This window comes from Equus quagga, chromosome 5 (assembly GCF_021613505.1).
Source record: "Equus quagga isolate Etosha38 chromosome 5, UCLA_HA_Equagga_1.0, whole genome shotgun sequence".
NCBI lineage: Eukaryota > Metazoa > Chordata > Mammalia > Perissodactyla > Equidae > Equus > Equus quagga.
The window spans coordinates 112,516,782-112,541,559 of NC_060271.1; the positions used below are offsets into that span (position 1 = coordinate 112,516,782).

At 35.3% G+C, this 24,778-nt stretch overlaps 1 protein-coding gene across 12 annotated transcripts in view; it reads right to left on the minus strand.

The window, feature by feature from the left end:
* BIRC6 (baculoviral IAP repeat containing 6) overlaps positions 1-24,778 on the minus strand; it is a 221,425-nt gene that overhangs the window by 166,514 nt on the left and 30,133 nt on the right. For all 12 annotated transcript variants that reach the window (XR_006888703.1, XR_006888704.1, XM_046662165.1 and 9 more), the window contains exons 2-8: positions 19,834-20,015; positions 17,557-17,694; positions 10,596-10,789; positions 7,606-7,717; positions 5,581-5,663; positions 1,881-2,103; positions 1,640-1,800 (exon numbers count right to left, since the gene is read on the minus strand). Coding sequence is in view for 10 of the 12 variants with exons in the window: in XM_046662165.1 (XP_046518121.1) it covers positions 1,640-1,800; positions 1,881-2,103; positions 5,581-5,663; positions 7,606-7,717; positions 10,596-10,789; positions 17,557-17,694; positions 19,834-20,015 (1,093 nt within the window). In the remaining 2 variants the exon portion in view is untranslated. The remainder of the gene's footprint in view (positions 1-1,639; positions 1,801-1,880; positions 2,104-5,580; positions 5,664-7,605; positions 7,718-10,595; positions 10,790-17,556; positions 17,695-19,833; positions 20,016-24,778) is intronic.

The window sequence follows — 24,778 nt, forward strand, 5'->3', positions numbered from 1 at the left end:
GCTCATTATATTCACTACCAACCCAACAGGAACCCCGCTGCTTCTGGGCGGAAGGGAAGGGCAGAGAAAGAGCTTGCGGTCAGGGATGAAGTTCTACCTCTTCAGCTTCCTCACTGTACCCCAAACTTAGAGGAATCTTTCTGTGTGACTCATTTCCTACTTTCTCGGGAGAAAAGCTTCCTTCTCTCCTAGATAGATTTTAAATCTCTAAAAAGCAGGCAGAGGAATTTACATCTCACTCCAACACATTATGTCATATAATACCTGTCCACCAGAAATACTAGATATGTGTTTACCTAAAACGCACATTTTACCACAGTTTGTGTATCTGTGTAATCTTAAAACTATATCTTGATTCAATTTTTAATCCCCAAATTACAAAACTCTGAGGCAAAAGTTCTAATTAGTGTTCAGAAGGACATACCAATTTCACTATCCTCTATTAATTTTCCACTAACTTCTATGAAAAATCACAGAGATGAAGCACACTTACTTTGCAGTCCTACTGGCAAATGTGGTCAAATTCAGACAAGAGGCTGGCTGCTTTCCCATCCAGCTCTTACAGGGATTTATAATAAGTGAGAACAACCATGAAGCTTTAATTCAGTCTGTTCCAGAGTTCAGACCACATTCACTTACCTACCCATAATTTCCACATACTATTATCAAGAGGGACTGGACACAGATAACCTTCTCAACTTCTATGTTCTGACTTTTCCATTAATTATATTAATGACATAATTTCCATTAATAAAGTTTTACACTACTTCTTAATGAAAGTGCATGCCACCAAAGAGATTGTGAAGTAAAATGATAAATCACTGACTATGGTATAACACCACTCACACATAAGTAACATAAGATGCCCCTGAAAGTGAAATGATAGATCTTCTCAGTCTATCACGACATCTGATCACAGTTAGACAGGCTCCATTTCACATTGCTACCTTTGGAATCTTAAGAAGTGGTAACTGCTATTGCTTAAGACAAGTGGCTTATGGAACCCTCCCTTCTGCTTACTTGGGAATATTGAAAATGTTGCTCTATAATCCTAGCCAAGTTCAGAGTTACAACTGCAGAGCTTCTTGGCAGACAAATGGGTGAAGCAGGATTATACTTTGACTTTCCTGCCCCTACATGGTCAAATACAGCCACAGAAATCAGGAATCTGTCAGAAAAGCTGAATGGAAGAGAATCTAGCACAGAAATTCTAACAAAATGCTCTATAGCAATAATTATCATGCCTCGACTCATTGCTGACTACCAATATATTATTTTAAATAATTAGGGCATCTTGCTTACCCATAGGTTATTTCACTATTCATAGCATTTCTATAATTTAAATGAAAAAAGGGGAAACTAAAATCATTTGATTCAACTGCTCTATGAAAAGACTTAGAAGAAGGTGAAATTATAAGCCTAATCCAAGGATTTCATTTCATTACTTAGATTTTATTTTTCAATATGGCAATTATTTCCAATTGGTCACACAGTTCTTTCAGATTTCTAATCAAACATTTAGTCTCTCATCTCTTGACCTAATAATTTTTTCTGCCTCTGTAATTAGAATTAAGAGAATATAAAATTTAGGAAAAGAAAATACAACTCCTATAAATACCACTAAAACAAATTCACATACCTATCTCCTTCCAATTTTGGTATATCTGAGCAACTAGATGAGTCTTCCAGCCATGCCAAAGTTGGTCTCCTTGATTCAACTGCTGAGCTTGGTTCTCCCGATAGAATAAGCTGTTGTACAATTGCTGGATCATATGCATTAATTTCAAACTTTAAGTGCACCTAAACAAATAAACAAAAAGCCTAACTTTACAACACATTTTTCTCAATTACTAATCTGTTACTTCAAAATTAAAACCTACCTTCATAAGTTTGGAAACATCCCATATGCAGATCTTTCCTCGTTTCGTTGCAGCAGCTAGAAAATGAGGGCAGCTCCCCGACCCAAAGCAAGATATTCTGTCAGTTCCATCAGTACAAGGAAATTGTGCAGGACTTGTTGCAAGAGTGACTGACAATGGCACATTCTGTGTGTGCTCGCCTTTCACAAATGGGCAGTTTGGGGAATGTCTCTCGTGTTCAGACCTTTATAAGGAAGGAAAAGTTTACTGAACAACAAAGCTATCAACTTTGCACATTAACAGAGAACTCCAGGATCATCTTTTCTTTTTTTTTTAAAACAATTAACTGAATTTAAAGTATTCTTTATTAAAAAGATTCAAATACCAAATCATTCAATTTTTATCAAGATCACTCTTCAATAGCAGTTGTTCACTTTGATTACAAATAAAGTCAGTCTTAGAAGAAACTGAGAAATAAATGCTACAGTAAATTTATGCTAAGTTAACACATTGATAAAATTGTTTGAAGTCCCAATATATCCTCACACTGGTTTCCTACAACTTTAAATGAATAACTATTTTGTTTCAGTTTAAATTCTCCATATATGTACAGCATGGTGACAATAGTTAACAATACTGTATTGCCTATTTGAAATTTGTAAAGAGGAGATATCTTAAATTAAACCTTCTTACCATACACACAAACACACACACACAAAATGGTAACCATGTAGAGGTGATGGACATGTTACTTAGCCTGATTGTGGTGATCTTTTCACAATGTGTATAAATATTAAAATATCAAGTCATACACCTTAAATATAAACAATTTCTACATGTCAAAGATCTCAATAAAGCTGTTTTTCTCCATATATAAAAATATTATATATGTATATATATAATGCCGATATATATATAGATATCAGTGGCCCTAACTGTAAATGAGATATAATAAAAACTCAGTAAACGCAATTCACATTACAAAAAACTTTTTAGTAAAGATCTGAAAGCAAAAAAATCTCTATAGAGCATGGTAAAATTACATATATTAAAAATGAAGAAATACACCTTTCACACTCACTACAGGACCCCATCAGACAAATAACTTCTCAACAAAATTTCCTTTCAAAGAAACTTAACGTCCATAGACTATACATTATTTCTTTCAAATAAATGCTTATTGAGCAAAAAGAAATGTTAGTTTACTAGAAAACCCTAACATGTTTAATAAAAATAAAATAATAGGACTTCAGATCAAGACTAGTATGACTGTAAGAATTTTCTCAAATATTTAAAGCAGGATCAACTTAACAAAATCATCTGTCCAACTCTGTGACTAACTGATTTCTTTCCGGTTATTGTTTTTTTGTTTGTTTTTTTTTTTTTTTACTTTCACTAGCTTTAATTACAAGGCATTATTTGAAATGTCAGGATGCTCCTACCAAAAAAAGAACCTTGTTTTAAAAGTCATTTTTCTATTTCCATGGCAAAGAAAGGAAAACTATACTTATAAAAAATGCTATTCCATAGAGTGTACATATTTCTTTTTACACTGCACCTACAACTTATCTACATCCATATATAAATCTTGGATAATTTGCAATATGCAGGGGTCTTACATAAATGCTTTTACATGGCATCCCCAAGTACATGATCTTTGGACTGGATTCCCTCCCAGCTAAACCCTAAGGTATTTTTCCCCTTTCCATTGTTTTCTCTTACCTGAGTTTTAACTTTTTAATTAAAATTTTATTTACACAAGTGAAACATGACTAGGTAAAATAAAGCTAAAGAGCCACTTCTATGATAATATCCAATCCCAGTATTCTCCTATCCCACTCCAGACAAGCACTGTTATGAATTTAAGTGGTATACTTCTAAAATATTTTTATAAGTTTAGATACATATATGTACATACAGAAAATATAGGGGTTTTTTATTTTAAATAAACAATATTACTGTATAAATCACTCTGCAACAGCTTTCTTGATATAATAACATATCTAAAAGTTACTGATGGTGATTAACAGAGAGCTAACTGTTCATTCCTTTTAACTGCTGGATTATAGTTGATTATATGAATATTCTATATTTTATTTGGCTACTCCCCTCATGACAGGTATTTAACATGTTTCCAGTTTTTCACTACAGTGACCATCCATTTTATGCCTCCTTGCATACAACAGCAATTTATTCCCTAGGTGAAATAAGCAGAAGTGGAATTGCTAGATAATACAGTGGACCCATTTTATTTTTCACAAACTTCAATCTCTCTCCAAATTAGCTCTATCACTCTCACCATCAAATACGAGAGCGCCATTTTTCCCTTACAAGTTTTTATTCTTCTCCCCCTTACAGATTCAGAAGGCACCCAGCCTCAGTTCCCCAGTCTTCATCAATCTTGTTCCCTCTATTCATTTGGAGCACTGGCCCCAGGCCCTCAGAGATTCTACCAACTGCTTGAGAGTTTGAGGAATCCTGGGGCAAAGAAGTAGAATCCTTGATTCCCTGATCACGTCAAGAAAAAAACAGGTTATAAACAGCCCAAATTGAAAATCTGAATCAATTTTCCCATAGAAAAATATCTGTGAGTAAAGGTGCACTCTATAATGTCATGGTGTAGTTTTTCAGGGATGGGTTAACTAACTTTTTGAGGATCAGCCTGAGAAACTAAAAAATACATATTAAAATGGTTTCTATACATATAAAGATGGTTTCTAGAGGGAGAGACTGAGTACCAAACAGAACTTTAACATAAATTAGAAATTGCTCATAATGAACTCTCAGTCTGCAAACATATACAACTTCAATTTTTCATATTTTCAGTATTTCCCACTGCGACCTGGAATCCATATGTACACTGCAACAGACTTTAGCAAGTTCACCCCATTCACATGAGCTGATTAACATTCAGAGACCTAAAACTAATTTTAGTACAAAATAAGTGATACATCTTAAAACCAAATCCTGGCTCCATCACATCCTAGCCATATGCCCTTTAGCAAATTTTATTTTCTTTATTGTGAAATGAGATAACAATGCCCATCTCATAGAGTGACTGTAAGGATTAAATTGGAGAATATTCTCAGTTCCCTCCTATAAAACAGAGATGATAATAATACCTACTTCATAGAATTAATGTGAGAATTAAATGAGTTAAAAATATATAAAGTGCTTAGGATGGTACCTAGCAAATAGAATTATATAAATATTTGCTATTATTATTACTATTTCTATTAATAAGGACTCAGAGTAGTTATTTGTACAAAGGAAGTTTCAATACATGATCTCTAATGTTTAAGTTCTAAAGTTCCATTCACTAGACTGAAAATCATCACAGATTCCCTAAAATTATTTCAAAATCATAAGACCCTCTTGTGCATTCCCTTTTGACAGCCTGCTCTAAACAGACCAAGATTAAACAGCTACAATTAATCATGCTATTTTAATTTCTTTTATCATAGCCTTACAGTTTTCAGTTGGAGCCTAGTTCCATTCTTTGGCACTTCTCCAAGTACAGATTTGGGGATGCCAAAGAGATAATGTACGCCAAGTGATGTGACAAAGCATAGACAACACCACCCCATTCTCTTAGACAAAGGCAAAAATACAGATGGTAAAAAGGCAAGAATATTATTTTATCTAGATCAGAAAAGTAAAATTTAGAAGCACATTTATAGGACTAACTTAGCCTATTACGTCCAGAAAAATCAAGACTCACCAAGGTTCATCAGTAGGTTCCCAACAAACGAGACATACACTACAAGTAAAACACATGGCTCTATCATCTCCAGATGAGGCAGGCTGCATATTTACAAAGAAGACAGAAAAGGTTAAGAAATATTAAAGTAGCTTCTTAACAAATAAAAATTCTTCTTAAAAAAGTTCATAATTTTAGGTAAAATTCCATACTGAGGAAAAGAAAATTAGCCTACACTGTTTTGTTTCAACGATATACCGAATTGCCAAATGTTTATAAATTTGCTGCTTTATTGAAAAATTTCATTTCATCAGAAAACGACCCCTAAAATCAAACGTGGAGGCACACACATACCAATCTCTGATCTAGCATCTTCTAATCATCTTACTAAAGTATTCGAAATATAGTTAAGTATATGAAAGGAAATAGTCTAGCAGCTTTATTATTAAAAACTGAATCCCATACAACTACACAAGAAAGGGCAAGTAAAAAGAAAAAGCAAACTAGTGAACTTAATTCCTGTAACATAGTATTCTTTAAGACACATGGGACAAAATGCCATATATATACATATATATATACACACATATATATACACATATATATCAAAACCTAAACTAAAATATACCTCTGAAAACTAATATTAATATTTTTGAGCACTTACTTTACTTAGCACTTACTATGTCAACAGATGTAAATTTATTATATATTTTAGAATATTAAAACTAATCAGCCAACATAGGCAGAAGAGTCTAGAAAACCTATGACTTGATCTCTTTGCAACGATAGTATATAATGAACAAAACTCAACAGAAAAATATCATGGCATCACTTAACAGAGACTGTTTTAGGAAATGATATCAAATGAGAAGAAGGACTATAAATCGTCAGGAAAAATGATCCATATTCAATCCTTAATTTAGGAAAATAATTTCAGTGATTCTAATATTAGTCAGTCTCCAAACTAATCTATCTTTAACTGGAACTCTGACAAACTTCGGATAAAATATTCAAATATATATGGTTTTCTGATTTAATTTTAGGTAAGATATTCAGAATACTTCAAGATAACTAAAGAATAATCACTCTTCAGATTCTTTATGACAGTAACTTCGATGTATTTCAAAGTTTAATTGAATTCTAAAATTAAATAAGCATGCATGATATAAACTGAAATTTAAGTACTAGATTTCTTAGATTCTTTAGCAGTGACAAAACACTGGTAAGCCAGTCTATACTACTCAGTTGAAGCTTCCTTTAATTAGTATATTATGCCTATCTAAACTCATTTTCCTTAACGTCCCTCTCCTTTAGCTCAGTGAAGGTCTCGGTTATGTACCATTTTCATGACTTTCTGTCAAGTTAATCCTTACACTGTATACCCTCTTCTTTCCCTACATGAAACTATTTTCCTTGACTAATTATTCCTCCTTCTACACATTTCTTAATAAATTCTTCAATACTATGTATTCAGGTTGCACTTTACTACCTGTAATGCTTCTTCTACAGTTATCTAGTATATGGGTAATTTATATCCCAACAAAATTTAAATTTCAGGAGTAACTGTAGTATGTTATTTTTATTGCATTACCCTAAGTATTTACTACTCTGTTATGAATGCGGAAGTCAACAACAGAAAATAAACACATCCAAAAAGAATACTTTTTCAAAAAGCAAATCTGGACAATACTGCCTATTTGGTGACTGTGTGTATATATATATATATATATATATATATAAAATATATAATCTGAAAGAAAATACTTACAAAGCATTAATTCAGTTGTTAGTTACATTTAACAAATATCTTTCCCTTTTTCATACACAATACATGATATAGGGAACAGCCAGTCAGTATTATGAAAATAGCTGGTCAGAATTATGATCGAAGGCATAAGAACAAAACAAACCTCACATACATGCATACAGACAAGTACATAGCCAGTTTGCATAAAATAAGTTTTTGAAAAAATTATTAAAATATTGATGCTTTTAACGAAGGCTACAAACGCATATTGAAAAAAATTTTTTGATAGTCTTTTTTACCTGATGATAAAAGCCAGCTTGAGCCATGGGATCCGGCTGTGCCCATCTATAGCCTACATGAGGCCATGAGGTAAATGTCTCCCGTCTATTAGCTTCACTATACATCAATGATCTAAAAGTAAACATATTTTATGTAATCAAAGTTAGGCACCAAATTATAATGACACTCCTATCCAACACTGAAGAAAAAATTTTACTGGATTATTAACAAAAACTGGGAATGGTCTAATGACCAGGTTCAAATTTGTATTTTAAATTAAAAATGATCACTTTTAGGAATTTCCCTTAAACAGAGCAGGGAAAAAGAAATCTGATTAATGGTTACAACCGATAAATAATTCCAAGGATAGATTAAATTAACCAATGTTTCATAATTAGCAAGCAGAGAACAGAAATTCTGGAAATGTAGAGGCAGAGACCCATATGCTTTCATCATGTGCCAAGTTTTAAATAATCGGATAAAACCACAACCAAAGGAACAGTGGTTTTATCTCAACATATTTTAATATTTTTTAAGTAGAAAGCAATTTTCTCTTCTTTCTCCAGAGAAATCCTTTTCCAAGAAAGTTCGCTTCTCCAAGGAATTATCAAAAAAGGGAAATCTTCACATACGCTTTCATATTAAAATATATTAGCTCACTGAGAGTGCACCTGTGAGAGTACTAGAGTGTTTTTTTAAAGGATTATACCAAAATTAGAAAAAGTCCAAAGAGCTTCAAGTAAGAAAGGACTGATAAGCAAAGCTTACTCTTCCTAACACAAAAGTCCAACTGATAACAGGAAGAAAAGAGAAAGTGGTAAAAGTCATCACAAAGAGACCAGAAAAATACTTATCTTAAATTCGTCCCTTAAATTAGTATGTGATTTCCTATAACATTGCTAGTGAACTTAGGTTTACCTCATAGTTGTGTTCTGATTTGAAAAATAACAAAGCTGTTGGGTTAGACAGCCTTATCATTTACAGACTACAGATGTCTTCAGGATCTGTGCCATTCTTACAACAGAAAACCTGTCCACTTAGTTATATTACCAAACAAAACAGCAACTGCATCCAGTAGATCCCAACTCAAATCTCCAAAAGACCTACGTTCATCGAGGTCCTCATAAGGTCCCTAGAATAATTTTTAATGGAACAAACCCCATAGACTAGATCAAAATAAATATTTTAAGGCATTTTAACAGTAACAGAAACACTGAATATCCTATTCGATAAACGTATTTTGTAAAATGAAACATTTACCACAGCTTACACTGATTTCTTTAGAAACCTAGCTACTGCTTGTAAAGAAAATAGTTCTAAAGGGCTGTTTTATAATTTCAAGACAGGCATAGCTCTCAGATAAACATTTATTCTAAGTACATATTTTTCTTTTTTCCCTCCTCTCCAGACATATTTCAAAGAATATTTAAATGTTAGCTATAGCACATCTTACCTGATAGTCATTCAGATTAAAAATGACAGTCTACATTTTGCCCAAAAGATAGAGATAGCACTATTCCTATGGAATATAAAAATTCTTCCCAAATGTTAACACAACCAACTAAAGTTATGTATAAAATAATAAAATCATTCAACAAAAAAATGCAACTAATAAGCAAAGTATCAGTTTACCAAGAGATAAACTAATCAATACTGCAAACTAATATAAGAGCCACACTTAAGATAATAGAAATTAAAAGTTAATTCATTCAGTAGTGTCTTTGCTAACATCAGCATGTACTCTTTATAAATGTACTTCAGAAAAAAGCACAAGAAGTTACAATTCACATTGAATCAAAATGTAAAATGCTACATTGGGAAGGCAAACATGAACTTATCAAAACTGCTAAATTTAAAATTTCAGTATAGCAATTCTAAACTACAGTACTTTTAATAAGAATCTGATAAATGACATTTCAAATAAATCATTTAAGTTTTTAAATGAATGCATTATTTGCCTTTTAATTAGTTTTTTTTTTTTTAAGATTTTATTTTACCTTTTTCTCTCCAAAGCCCCCCGGTACATAGTTGTGTATTTTTTTAGCTGTGGGTCCTTCCAGTTGTGGCACGTGGGATGCCACCTCAGCATGGCCTGATGAGCAGTGCCATGTCTGCACCCAGGATCCAAACCAGCGAAACCCTGGGCCACCGAAGCAGAGTGCAAGAACTTAACCACTCAACCACCGGGCCAGCTCCTTAATTAGTTTTAAACAAAGCAAGACTCAAAAAGTCACTATTGAAGAAAATGATAATTGAGGTACGATTTTTGAATACTGTTTAAATCTAGAGCAGGCAGCATAAAAAATTCTAATTGAAAACTGCCCTAGGTGATTTTTTTTTTTTCATTTTAACTGGGAAATAATATATGGCTCTTATATTCAGATTCTGGCATGGTTTTTTTTTTTTTAAAGATTTTATTTTTTCCTTTTTCTCCCCAAAGCCCCCCAGTACATAGTTGTATATTCTTCGTTGTGGGTCCTTCTAGTTGTGGCATGTGGGACGCTGCCTCAGCATGGTTTGATGAGCAGTGCCATGTCCGCACCCAGGATTCAAACCAACGAAACACTGGGCCGCCTGCAGCAGAGCGCGCGAACTTAACCACTCGGCCACGGGGCCAGCCCCTGGCATGGTTTTTTAATTTGTCAAAATTTATCTCAAAGGTCACAATATTTCAACAAGGCAAAAATAATTCTTACATATTGAATAATTATAATACTTTTAAAGTTGACTCAAATATTTACTAAACAAATACAAAGCTGGAATTTTTAAAATATAGGTTTATGATCCCTTTAAATACCTTCCAGGCACCAAAAGAAACTGTTTAAAAAGTAATTCAAGTAATAGTTTACTCCACTTCAGTATCTGGACAGAAATGAGAATCTGAATGGTTTCCAAAAATATTCTGAAATATATACTTAATCATAACCAAATTTTATAGTTATTCTTGGTTAATCCAAAAAACTAATTGATTCAAACTCACTGTCACATCTCCTTATAAGCAAAGTTATACCTGTCCACAGAACGGCCTGGCCCCACTCCAAGTTCTGGACGTGCACTAGGTAAGAGGTAAGACAATCTGTCCATCACTGAGGATGCCACAGGTAAGGCAGCAACATTTTGATTTATTTTCTTAAGTTCATTCACAATGGCACTGGCAATGGACTTCAACACATGATGAGGAAGATGAAATGTAACTGTGGCCCACTGAAAGAAAATCAGAGTGTAAGCAAAGGAAAACATACTCAACAGTTTTAACAAACCTATAACTCACACATTATAAACTAAAGAACTATTTATCAGTCTCAAGTCAGTTCATGCCATTAACTCATCATTTAAAGCAGCAACTTGCAATTATGTAAAAAATGAAACTTGAACTAATTACACTGAAAAAGACAGTTTTGAACCAGATGGTAGCACATTTTCTTACATATCCCATCCACAATTAAGAATAACTGAAAATGACAGGATAACATCTGTCATTCTTCATATTCCTCCAGCACATAAACAATATTAAGCACAAACTAGGCACTCAAATATCTCCATAACAATATCGTTGTACAATTTATCACTACTGGGTATATGAGATTTTACTTCGGCTTAGCAGATTCTTATGTATTTGTTGTTGTCACCATAATACAGCAAAAGTAACTAACAGTATACATCTTGTAATCAAACAGACTTGGATGCCAAGCCCAGCTTCAGCATCAACTATGTGACCCTAGTCAAATTAACTTTAGTTTCCTGCTCCTGTGAAAGAGAGAAAACAAATACCTATTGACATAATGTTCTGATGAGAATTCAAGTGAGAATTGGGACAATAGGAGTAAACATTCAATAAATGTTAGCCACAATTATTTAATATTAAAATAATTACTTAAGAAGTTAGACTGTGAAAATGTCAAGTATTATTCTCCCAGAGAAATGTCTATAATTTCATTTTTATATCCTGTCCCTGCTCACCTATAAATGGTTTCTACTCTGTCTAGCACACTCTAGGCAGCCTACTAAATTACTACTTATCTATTCAACTGGAAAAACTTGCAGCAAAAAATGACTTGGATTGCTAAAAAAAAAAAAAAAAAAAAAGAGAGAGTTCATTCTCTCACTTTGTTTCTAGACCTAACCTGTTCATAGATCCAGAGCCTCTTGGTTGAAAGGGAGGCCAAATCCCCCTGAGAAAGAATCCTACAACAATGCCCCATCTACACACTGTAAATCATACTCCAAGACTTCCCCAAAGGCACCTGCGGGCATTCACTACAGTCACTGTGCACTGGGGAACAAAAACTACTGTGATCTTTCAGACGTTACAAGGCAGTAACATTGAACTGACCTAAAACATCACTATGGTCCACTAGTGAGTGGGGATTTTGAGGGCCAAGTGATTAATAGAGTTTTGGTGTCTCAGTGAGCTCTGTAGTTCCCTGATCTATCTCGTAGTTATTTCTCCAGTTCCAAAATGCGTAACTGGAAGAGATAGAGACTAGGCAACTAGAAAGTTTCTCTGATCCTCTCTGAGGACTATTAATACAAAAAAGGCCAAGTGGAAGCCCCTAAAGCTTACATTTTCTACTAAACCAAAGCAATACCACGTCCTTGAAGAAACTTCTGAGATTAATGCCACTATACAAGACCTGAAAGATACAGGGGTAATCAAACTCTCTCACATCCATTTAACTGACCTGTTGGGCCTATGCAAAATGTTAAATGGCTCTTGAAGAATGAGTGGACTGTAAACTACCAGGTGGAGACTTTAATTGCAGCTGCTGTTCGAGGGTATCGTTACTGAAGCAAATCAACAAATCCCTCAATACCTGGTAGGGAGTTTTACTTCTCTCAAATACTTTTTTCTCTATACTAATTTTTAAGGACCATCCAAAAGTAGACTGCTTTTATCTGGCAGTAACAGTAAATTTCACAGTCTAACCCTGGGACTGGATCTCACCTTTACCATAACCTAGTCTATAAAAACACTGATCAACCTAACATCCTGTAGATCACCACACTGGTCTACAACATTGATAACAAGCTGATTGGTCCAGATGAGGAGGAAGTAGCAAGGAACTTAAATGCCTTAGTAAGACACATGCAAGCCAGAGAGGATCAACAGTCCCCAGAAAAACTCAGGGTCCTGCAACCTCTGTGAAGTTTCTGGAGGTCCAGCGGTCTAGATATATCAGGATATTTCCTCCAAGGTGAAAGACAAGTTGCTACAACTTGTAATAGCAAACGCTGAAAAACAGGCAGAATGTTTGGTGGGCCTAACTGGATTTTAGACCTAATATCCAGCACATTTGAGTGTGCTGCTGTAACTCAATAACCAAATAATACATGAGGTGAAGAACGAGCAGCTCTGCAGCAGGTCCGGAACCTGCTGTGTTGAACCACAAGATGCTCTACCACCTGTACCTTATGAGCATATTCAATAACACCAGAACGGTCTGCAGCAAGTAAATACGTTTTAAAGAGTTTCTGGCAAGCTGAATTAGGACAATTATATAGGAGAATGCTAGGGCAAAGCCAGGCTCTCTCCTGTAAATAACCGGTTCTCTTTTTGAGAAACAGCTCCTGGCTTCTTAGTAGTTCCTGATAGAAATTAACACCTATCCATGAGACAAATGTCTATGCAATCAGAGCCATCCATCACAAAAGGTGTTATCTCATCCACCAAACCATAATAATGGGCACGAGAGACAAGTATCCTTCATTAAGTGGTTTACAAGAGATCAGACTTGAAAAAGTCCAAAAGGCAAGTTCTGGACATGTTGAATAAGCAAGTGGCTCAGATGTCCACAATACCTACTCTTGTTATAATGCTTCCTTCTCACCCCACATTGATGGCTTCAAAGGGAACTCCTTATGATAAGATAATTGAGGAAGAAAACCCTTGGCTCTGACTTACAGATGGTTCTGCACGTTGTATGCTGGTATCACTCCAAAGTAGGTGGCTGCAGCATCACAGCCCCAAACACGACAACGGTAATGGTAAATTTTCTCAGTGGGCAGAAGTTAACCAGTACATTTGGCTGTTCTCTTTGTCTGGATTGAGAGTTGGCCAATCTCAAAAGTAAAGATCCTCACTGATTAATGGATAGTAGCTAATGTTTTGGCTAGATGGTCAGGCATTTGGAAAGATCAGGATTGCAAAATTGTTAACAAGGAAGTCAAGGGTAAAGGTCTAGGGAAAGGCATCTCAGAATAAACATAGAATATAGTGACAGATGGGAACTAGACTTATTGTGATCTCTTCATAATGTATATAAATATTGAATCACTATGATGTACACTTTAAACTAATGTGATAACTGTGTCAACTACACTTCAGTAAAAAAATTAAAATAAAAAAATAAATGGAGTAGGAAAATATTTGTGAAATATGTGAATGCTCATCAAAAAGCATCCATTCCAGCCCGGCCCAGCGGCACAGTGGTTAAGTTTGCACACTCTTCTTCGGCAGCCCGGGGTTCACCGGTTCAGATCCTGGGTGCAGACCTAGCACCGCAGGTCAAGCCACACTGTGGCGGCATCCCAGATAAAACGGAGGAAGAGTAGCAATAGATAAGCACCAATTCCAGAGGAAATGGACAAATTATACATATTCTATCAATGTCACTCACTCTCTCTCCATAGCCACTCCAGCGCTTGCTCAATGGACATGTATGCAAAATGCCACTGCAACAGAGATGGAGGACATGTACAAGCACAACATGAACTTCTCTTCACCAAGACTAACCAGGCTATAGCTGGTGCTAACTGCCTAACTGACCAATAGCATGTAGCAAAGCTGAGCCACCAATACGACACTGCTTTCCAGGGAAACCAGTCAGGTATCTGATTGCAAGTTAATTATATTGGATTCTTTCGATCATGGATTGGGCAGCAATTTCCCTTCACTGTAATAGATACATATCCTGGATAATCATTTACCTGTTCTGCCCACAATGCTTCTGCTGTAATATTACACCACTGCCTGTGGACTAATAGAATGGTTTATGCACCATCATGGTATTCCACACAACTTTGCTTCTGACCAAGAAAGCACTTCAACGCCAAAAAAACAAAAAAAAAAGGCAGCAATAGGCTCTTGCCTATGAAATTGACTGGTCGGTCTTACATTGCTTTCATCCAGAAGAAACCTGACAAAAATGTGTAATGCCCTACTGAAGACTCATTTTCAGTACTAATTGGGAGAGATGTCTCAAAGGTCGCATCTTACAGGATCATGTATATGCTCTGAATCAATAAAAAATACATAATACAGTTTCTCCCAACAGGGTTGCTATTATACTTAATCCATCCACAGATTTCTCTTTAAGCTTTAAGCTCTAGAGTCCTTACATCCTAAGGAAGGAACGATTAACCAGGGGTACAACCATGGTTCCACTGAACTAGGTGGTAAGACTGCTACCCAGAAATTTTAGGCACCAAGTGTCACTGAATCATCAGTCAAAGAAGGTGTTATTCTACTGGTTGATATAATTAAAACTGACAAACAAGACAAAACTAGATTGATGCTAAATAATAGAGGCAAGGAGAATTTAATTAGAATCCAAGAGATTCTCTAGGGTGCCTCTAAGTCCTTCCATGTCTCAGAGTAAAAATGAAAGGACAATTATAACAATTTAAACACAGTACCACTGAGGATGTGGATGCTCCAAGAGTGAAGACTTGGGTCACTCCACCACGTACCTGACCAACTGAGGTGCTGGCTGAGGACAAAGGGAATATGAAATAGGTAGAAGGAGGAAGTTATAAATATCAACTATATCCTCTTGATCATTACAGAACTGAAGGATACAGCAGCTAGGCACATCTTCTTCCCTTTTTATTACATAAATAATAGATGGATGAATGGATGAATAGAGATTTAGATATATACAGACACAAAGATACAGACAGATATATAGAGTGATTATTTTATGTAAGGATTTTTGGTTATAGTTAATTGAGTCTTTATGTAGCACAGTTCTATTACCTAAACAGTTGAGACTGTAATTAAATTTTAGGAGTAGTTAATATCACCCACAGACAGGTAAAGTATCTATTGGAACTTTGTGTCTCTCCTTTCTGGAGGATGGGGAGAGAAAACCTTCTCTTGTTAAGTGCCTCTTGTTAAGTAAAAGTATAGTATTTTTGTTGTATGAAAGTTCAAATATGTATAAATAGTGTTTATAGAGATGCTGAGGAGCCAAAGGAGTGGACTCTGCCAGTTACTAAACTATTGACTCTGGGATCCAAACCCATGCTTTATTTCTCTTTTCTGTAACGTCAGGATTGTGACTCTGCAAACTATACTTCTTCTTTGCCAACCAGTTTCCTGGCTGTTAGGTTTTGACAAAAGGAACACAGGATAGAAACTGGAAAGCATGATGGGGGAGAAAAAGACTTGTTCCTTGCTATTACTTGTCACTGCTGTCAATGCTGCTTCAGCAAAGGACCTGGTGGCAGCAACTGATTCTTCCAACCTTCAGCAGTTTTTTGTTTTGTTTTCTGAGTATTCCCAGAACCAGTCTCATAGAGCTCCCTCAGAGGTACTAACATCAGCCAAGTGGTACCATTCTTCACAGATCTGAGTCTCAGCTCCATAAGCTCCAAGCTCCTGAGGCACTGACTCGGCAGCAGCGCCCATGGGGCCTACTCTGTAAGTCTGCAGGTTCTGATAACCCTAACCCCTTGTTCCTCCAGATCTGGTCGAGAGCTGCTTCCCAGAGTTAACATTGTGTTACCCCAGGGTTTCCTTTTCACTTTTTCAGTTCTCGAACACATGTTAAATCAATTCCTTACAATAAATTCTCTGTTGGAATGCACAGTATGGTTTCTGTTTTACTAAATAAAATGTCTCATCAATGGAATAAGGTTAATAAAACATGGTAAATCTGCAGAATAAAATTCAATATAAATATTAGGAAGAACACAGACAACCTATGAGGACTGATATGAAAAGATAACTCCAGATACACTCTTAAGTGAAAAAAAGCAAGGTTTACGCTATAGTCTGAATGTCTGTGTCCCCCCAAAATTAATCTTTTGAAATCCTAATCCCTAAAGGTGATGGTTTTAGTAGGCAGGGCCTTTGGGAGGTACTTAAGTCATGAGGGCAGAGCCCTCGTGAAAGGGATTAGCGCCTTTATAAAAGAGGCTCCAGAGAGATCCCCTGCACTTTCCACCATGTAAGGACACAGTGAGAAGGTGCCAGCTATGAACCAGGAAGAAGGACTTCACTAGAAGGCGACCATGCTGGTGTCTTGATCTTGGACTTCACTACTACCAGAACTGTGAGCAAAAAAATTCTGTTATTTATAAGCTACCCAGTCAGTGGCATTCTGTTATAGCAGCCCAATGAACTAAGACAGTAATCACAATATTTCTGTATAATTACAACTGTACTTGAGAAAAAAGATATTCATAAATGCTAAAGTTATTTGTCAGAAGGTAGCTTTTACCTTCTACCTTATATCCTTTGGTACAGAAATTTTATATGTGTTACATTTACAACTCAGAAAAGATCTTAAAATAAAAATGTAAGAGAAATTAATGAAATATATTCAAGGATTTAATTCTAAGCACCATCTCCTATAGATATCCTCATCATGATGATAAAAAAAAAAATTTCAAAGAAAGCCCAAAATGGCTCCACTTTCAAAGACTTATTCCATTCTTCATCAAAGTTCATAACCTGACAAGAAAGTCTCTTTCATCAGCCTCCTTACCAATGCAGGGCCACCAAGCACAGAAGCCTTAGGAGTAAAGTAAGCAAAGTAGTTCCTACAAACTGAAGTTAAACTTCAATAAAAACAGTTTCAACTTTGAAATGACTTATAAGCAAATTGTGTGTTTTAAAAAAGAGAAAAATCCAGAATTGGAATATCTAGAGAGAGACTAGGGGTGGGAAGAGGACAGAAATGGGCAAAAGTATGGAGGTATTCCTTCTATTACAACCCTAAACAAGGTAATTTTTTTTAACTTCTTACCTTAGCAACTTTATGATTTGCTGCAGTCTCATGAGATGTATTTTTTAAACCATCTTTGAGCTGTGTGATGAACAAATCATAACCCTCCGTACTAGAAACATCTACCTTTTCTAAACAGGCTGATAAGAGCTGCTGTGCCTAAATAAAAAAGAAGACGATCAAAGAAAATTAAACACAACAAAAAAAATGTAAATTCAAATAATTTAATCTGTAATGACTGACAGGTACTATACTAAAGTTTACCTACTTTTATTTTTAAACAAACGTAATTAATCAAATAATGATTTGAAGGGCTGTTACAAAATGAAATGAGATAAAGCAATATATTCAGTGAGGTACTACATAGTAAAGTTGCAATACATGGGAGCTATTACAAACCAAAGCAAGACAGAAAAAACTAGAAAAGCTGAAACCATGAGAAAAAAGGAAAGAGGTAAAAAGGTAAAGACATAAAATCCTTCAGTGAGCTTTAAACATTCAAACTATGCAAAACTGTAAGAAGGGACATTCAGTTAAGTCAGCAGGTAATATAAAAAGCCCTTTGCATTGTTACCCACATATTCAATAAGAACTATCTTAAGAGAAATATACGGTTAATATATGGAAAAAAAATACATCCACATTGATCCAACCAAACCTAGGAGCCCATACTTGAGGCAAGACAGTGACAAACTAATGTGGTGCAATAAAGGATGCTTGGGATGGTGGAAGGTCTACAAACAATATTATGTGAACAACAGAGTTATAATTATTTAGATAAAAAGAGAGAAAACCAGTAACACATGTTAAGAGCAAGCAAGGTGGGGGACATGGTAGAAGCCAGCTAAAGATCCAGCATTTCAGTCAGTGTAGTAGGAAAAATACTGACTTGAGGGTCTATTTCATATAAGTGTTCAAATACTTTATTGTAATTCTATAGTTCTTTAAAAAACCCAAACAGTTGATACCATCTTTTATTACAGAATATAATATATATCCTTGATTACAATATCAGCTTTATTAAGATATCAACTGGTATAAATTCCTCAAATTAAGAGAGTCTTGAAGAAATTTTCAATACAAGTAGAACTTACTAATTCTCTGTCCAAAAATTTTATACATGCCCCCAGATCCAGATATTCTGATGACAAAAAGATGGCTACTCTGTTTTCAGAACTCAAATTTCCAGCAACATGATGACTGTGATATGACACTAAATGAGAAATCTAAGTGGATATATGTTGGTATCTTTTTTTAAAAGTCTTCCAAATACAGAATAAAAATATTTACACTGCACTTAAACTTCACACCTTGACACTTCTCATATCCTAAAAATGGGAAATACATATATATATTTGCAAAATATATACATGTAAAAAAATAATCGACAACTTGGTATGAAGACAGAAATAATATCTCACTTTATTAGGGAGCACAGTATTATAATTCGTTATATTCTATTTAAGGTGATTTAAAATCCAATAACTGAAAAACGTACTTTCAAATTATGTAATATGAACATCAATGCACACAAAAGAATTTAAGCTAAGATAGACTCACAAATTATTTAATGAATATGTAACAGAAAAATACATATGGCTGAAACTTTTAAACTGGGATAAGAGACATGACATATAACAAAAATTACTGGTTGTCCACTAACATTTTTTTAATATTTAAAAAGGGGAGGGATTAAAAGAAGAACCACCTCTTTCCCAGACTTCTCGGTTTGATGTGGCCATGTGACTAAATTCTGGCTAATGGGGTGAATATGAAAAGGGTAAATGTGAGAGAGTTTGTGAAAAAGAACAAGAAGGAATGAAGGAGAGGGGCAGGGGGACAAAGGGAAGGAGGGAGGAAGGGAGAGTTGCAAGGGTCACACCAGTGTGCTCTCCTGGCCTTGTGCCCTCCCTCTCCCCATGAATGGGAAATCATGACACTTAGAGCAACTGTGTTGGACTCACAAAATGGAAGCTAAGTGTTGAGGTAAGCCCCTACACTTGGCCCTGCACTCTTACTAGATAGAAACTATCTTGTTTAAACCACTGTATTTTAGAGTCTCTGTTTACAGTGGTTTAACCTGTACAGTTCACACTTAAATACCACTTCAACAAGCATCAATTAATAATGCAGAGGAAAGACAAGCATTTAAACAAAGTTGTGACCAATAAGGCAATTCTTTGTTTTCATAGAGGTACATATATAATGTCCTCAAAAGACAACATAATTTCATTGAATAGCTAATATGTCTGACATTACATTAAGTACAACAGCACGGTGATAGTTATTTCAACTTACCTCTGTAACAGGTAATTCAAGCTGAACCACATCATCCTGCTTTGAAACTGGAGTTTGCAGAGCAGTGTCTAACAACAAGATTCCATTAAGGTCCTTCCTACACCCTACCGCGTAATCATCCACAAATATAACTTTATCCACGGCAGAAATATACTGACATTTCACCTGTCCACCCGGTTTAGCTGTTAAAAGAGCAAAAATTCAACACAAGATTTTAAGACCAATAGTGCATTAAAAATAAACGTTTACATAGCAACTAAATACAATATATAATCCTGGACTGAAAAAATGGCCCTAAACAACATTATTAGAACAAGTGATTAAACTGGAATATGTACTATAGGTTAAAGCATCAATGTAAAATTATCAGAACTTGAGAACTACACTGTTGTTATAAAACAGAATTATCATTGTTCTCAGAAATAAACACAGAAAAAGTAAGGGGTAAAATGACATGATATACACAAGCTACTCTCAAGAGAGGAAAAGTAATATGTATGAATATGTGGTGGAATGATAAGCAAATGTGGTAAAATATTTAAAATTAAAATTAGTGGAACTGGGTAAAGGGTATAGGAAAGTTCTTTGTACTATACTATTTCAAAATTTAAGGGTTCAAAACAAAACTTAAAAATATTCAATATTTTCTTTATGTCATGTTTTGCAAAAGTCAATAAGCATAAAGTAAGCATGGATAGTTTCTGGATAATTACCTCAAAAGTTCTTCAGGACTTTTCTATCTGAGATAAAATTATAGAAAATGTTTGTAATCTAAGAGAACTAGTAAAGCCTCTAGTTGAACTACTACTGAGAAAACACAGTCAATTATCACTGAAGATCAATGTTCCCTGAAGTTTCTGCTGAGTCAATATCAAAAGAGTATTTTAATAGAAAGCCCGTGAATATATTATCCATAATGTCTCAGAATAAGTTAGAGTACAATTTCAAGAAGTCTTACAAGAGACAGTAACATATAGACAGAAACTTTAAATATAATATCAAAATAAAGTTTGGAAAAGATAACATTGGTTTCTACATTTAAATTTACAGTCAAGCACCATATAATGATGTTTCAGTCAACGACAGACTGCATGTACAAGGGTGGTCCCATAACATCAGGACCACATAGCCTAGGTGTGTTATAGGCTAGTCCATCTAGATTTGTGTAAGTACTGTAGAGGAGGAAGAAATTTTCCTCTACCCTTCTAGGTTCTTCTGGCTGGTCCAAGAATTAAAGTAATATGAGACAGATTAACAGGAAAAAGACACACAAAAGTTTAATAACATGTACACCTGGATGATACTCAGGAAAATCAAGTAATGTGCCAAAATGGCCAAAGCCCTCACTTTAAACACCATCTTCAGCTAAAGACAAAAGAAGATGTGAGAGCTGGGGAGAGTCAGGGACTTCAAAAGGAAGGCAATTTACAAGGAAGTGAAAAGAAGTAAACTTTTTAGAAACCAAGTGTTTGGGCACACAGAAACACAAGAACACAGAGGGAAGCCCAACAAACAGGCTTTTCTAGGTTCCTCCCTGTCTACCACCTAGTTCACAATATGCTAAGGTGATAGCTTGCTTCCTGAGACCAGGTTTTTAATCTGAATTCTTTTAGGCAGTTTAAGGGAGAGGTAACAAGAAAAACTTTTGAAGTCTCTCCTGTCTTAAAAATAAACAGCCTAGGGGCCAGCCCCATGGCACAGTGGTTAGAAGTTCGGCATACTCTGCTTCAGTGGCCCAGGTTTGCAGGTTCAAATCCCAGACGTGAACCTATACCACTTGTCAGTCATGCTGCAGCAATGACCCACATACAAAATGGAGGAAGACTGGCACAGATGTTAGCTCACAGTGAATCTTCCTCAAGGAAAAAGAGGGAGAGAGAGAAAGATTGGCAGTGGATGTTAGCTGGGGGCAAGTCTTCCTCAGCAAAAATAATAATAATAATAAACCAGCCTAAAATAATCATCATGTTACAGAAGACACACTTTGGGGTGGCAAATTTTGTTCCCCTTCAGTACACTCTATGATGTTCACATGATGAAATCGCCCAACAATGCATTTCTCAGAACGTGCCCCCATCGTTAAGTGTCACATAACTGTATAAAGAGATTTATAAGGAGATTAATGTTAAGTGTTTCTGCCACAAATACACAGTCTCTGCAGAAAGACTTTCAAGAATAATAAACTGTGAAATTTTACTGCAGTAGAAAAGATACTCCTCAGTGGGCAAGCAATTCTGCTGCCCGTATACCCTATTCTAAACTTTCAACACATCTCTACAGAACATCCCTGTTGTCAGTACTGCTATTGACTATTGATGCAAAAGCAGAAAAGTGGAAATAAATCAGGGTCCTACTCATCAATCTCTAGGACAACTATGCAACATGTTATAAACAATGAATTTTAGGGCTGGCTTTCTTAATCCCAGATTATTATAGCTCTCTTGGGTTCTAACAAACATCTTGGAGGCATTACAAAACTGATTAGGAACTAATTCATTATCTGCATAAAACGAAAAAATTCATGGAATTTCTACCGTTCAGCCCCAGATCTGGAAGTTTGAAACATATGTTACCATATAGGAAAATAATCTCTGTAACACAATAAAACAGGAATATTTACCTAGCACTTCTGAGCTCTAGGTAAAACCACAAGAAACAATACAAATTGTAGGAACTCCAAGTAAAACTGTAAGAACCTGTAAAAATAGTTTCAAAACTCATTAACCACAATTTGTTTCCTTAAACAGACTACTCTTGGGGGGCGGCCCGGTGTCGCAGCAGTTAAGTGCACACATTCCACTTCGGTGGCCCAGGGTTTGCCGGTTCGGACCCTGGGTGCGGACATGGCACCACTTGGCAAGCCATGCTGCGGTAGGCGTCCCACATATAAAGTAGAGGAAGATGGGCATGGATATTAGCTCAGGGCCAGTCTTCCTCAGCAAAAAGAGGAGGATTGGCAGTAGTTAGCTCAGGGCTAATCTTTCTCAAAAAAATAAATAAATAAAAATAAAAGAGACTACTCTTTTCTGAAAGCAGTTTTAGTTTCAAAGAAAAATTTAGGGAAGGCACAGAGATTTCCCATATGTGCCCTGCCCACACACATAACTATAAAGATTTACAAAACCAACTACAAATTCTGCTTTATTGTTTTAAAGATATATAATCAGGTAACAAACTATAAAAATCATAATTGTGTTTAAACTTTCTCAAAGAGGTATAAAATGTAAGAATCTACACCATGGCTTTCGACGGGGTTTCCATGCAACCCTAGAATCCCATAAAATGTCACTAGAGATTCCTCAACAGATCATGACTGAAAAAAAGTCAACTTTGTTTTCTGAACTTCTTTCACAACACAATACTAGCACTCAAAGTAACGCACAGTGACCAAGCAGTCTCCTTGGCAATTTCTTCAGAGGTCTTGCAGGCCCATAGAGCAGCATGCAATAGGACCATGTTCATTCAGACGAATCCATTCCTGGTTTGTGACCTGAATTTGGGAAGGCCATTCACAAGCAGTGAGTGCTTTACTGCACAGGGGGAGACCAGAGACTGAAACAGCTATACTACCTCGAAGGCTCTGCTAGCTTACACGACTTCATCCTAACTAATTAGCACATCTGCAAAGATCCTATTTCCAAATAAGGTCACATTCTGAGGTTCCACCTGGACAAGACTTTTGGGGGAAGATTATTCACCCACTACAGACCCCTTCTCTGAATCTTTTACTCAGCCAGAGAACTTTATTTTGAGAGAAAGAACTTTGTTAATGTAGTCTGATAGTACAGTCAAGATTAGATTTACTCATCTGCCCCCAGACAAGTCCTAGATTTCTGTGAAGGAAAAATATCCTGAAATGAACAAAGAATAGTCTGTGGAACTTTTCACCTTCTCACATGTTTGAGCAAGCCTTTTATTACTTAACAAGCAACAAGACCAAGGACAGAAATTCTCTAATTGCTGTTAAAAATGAAATCCATGTATGAAGTTAAGTCTGACCCAGAACTGAGTATTTGTATAGCAAAAAACAAGCATAGGTTTCACAATGAGGTAAATGCAACATTTATTTTCACTTATAAAAATAACAATTTTAAGCACATAAAGGTCCATAAAAGAGATGAAAAAAACCTATATAGTAGTCTGATTGTGACTCTCAGTAAGAAAACATCCTTTCAAAGTCTTGTATAACATTGTATCTTAAATTATACTTTTATTCATATCGTTTTGGTTCATGGTTTTATTAGCATTATTATTCAACACTGTCAATAAATTTTAATGTTGCAAATAACATTAATAAACAACTTGCAACCTACATTTAAATTAAATCTCCTAAGTCTACCTTTAAAACACTTAAATCCCATTTTGGCATAAACCAGCTATTTAACAGAAATTTACTTTGCCTTATGAGTGAAAAATGTCTGAAAATAAATTCCTCAAAGAAAGATAAGGTATGCATAACTAATTTTTGTTGTGCTTTCAAGAAAAGTTGGCTAAAAAGTCATTTTTGGTTTTTAAATAGGGGGAAAAAACTCTTGCACATACCCTAAACCACATATTGCACTTTTTTAGAATTTTGTGAAAAAAAAATCTGTAAAATGACTTTTAGGCCCACATTGATAAAAGTAAAATAAAAAATTTCAAGCAGGAAATTTAATACAGGAAAAACTCAAATTTCCTCCATCTGCACCAGAGATGAGCAAACTTCTTGTGAAAAGGGTCAGATAGTAAGTATTTTAGGTTTCCTGAGACATATGGTCTCTCTCACAATTACTCAACTCTGCCACTATTGTGCAAAAGCAGCCATAGACAATATGTAAATAAATGGGTGTGGATGTGTTCCAGTAACACTATTTACAAAATCAGGAGACAGCCTAAGAGCCACAGAGGTGGCAGGCCATAGTTTGCAGACCCCTGATTGACACTAATGACTTGCATGAGCAGGGGA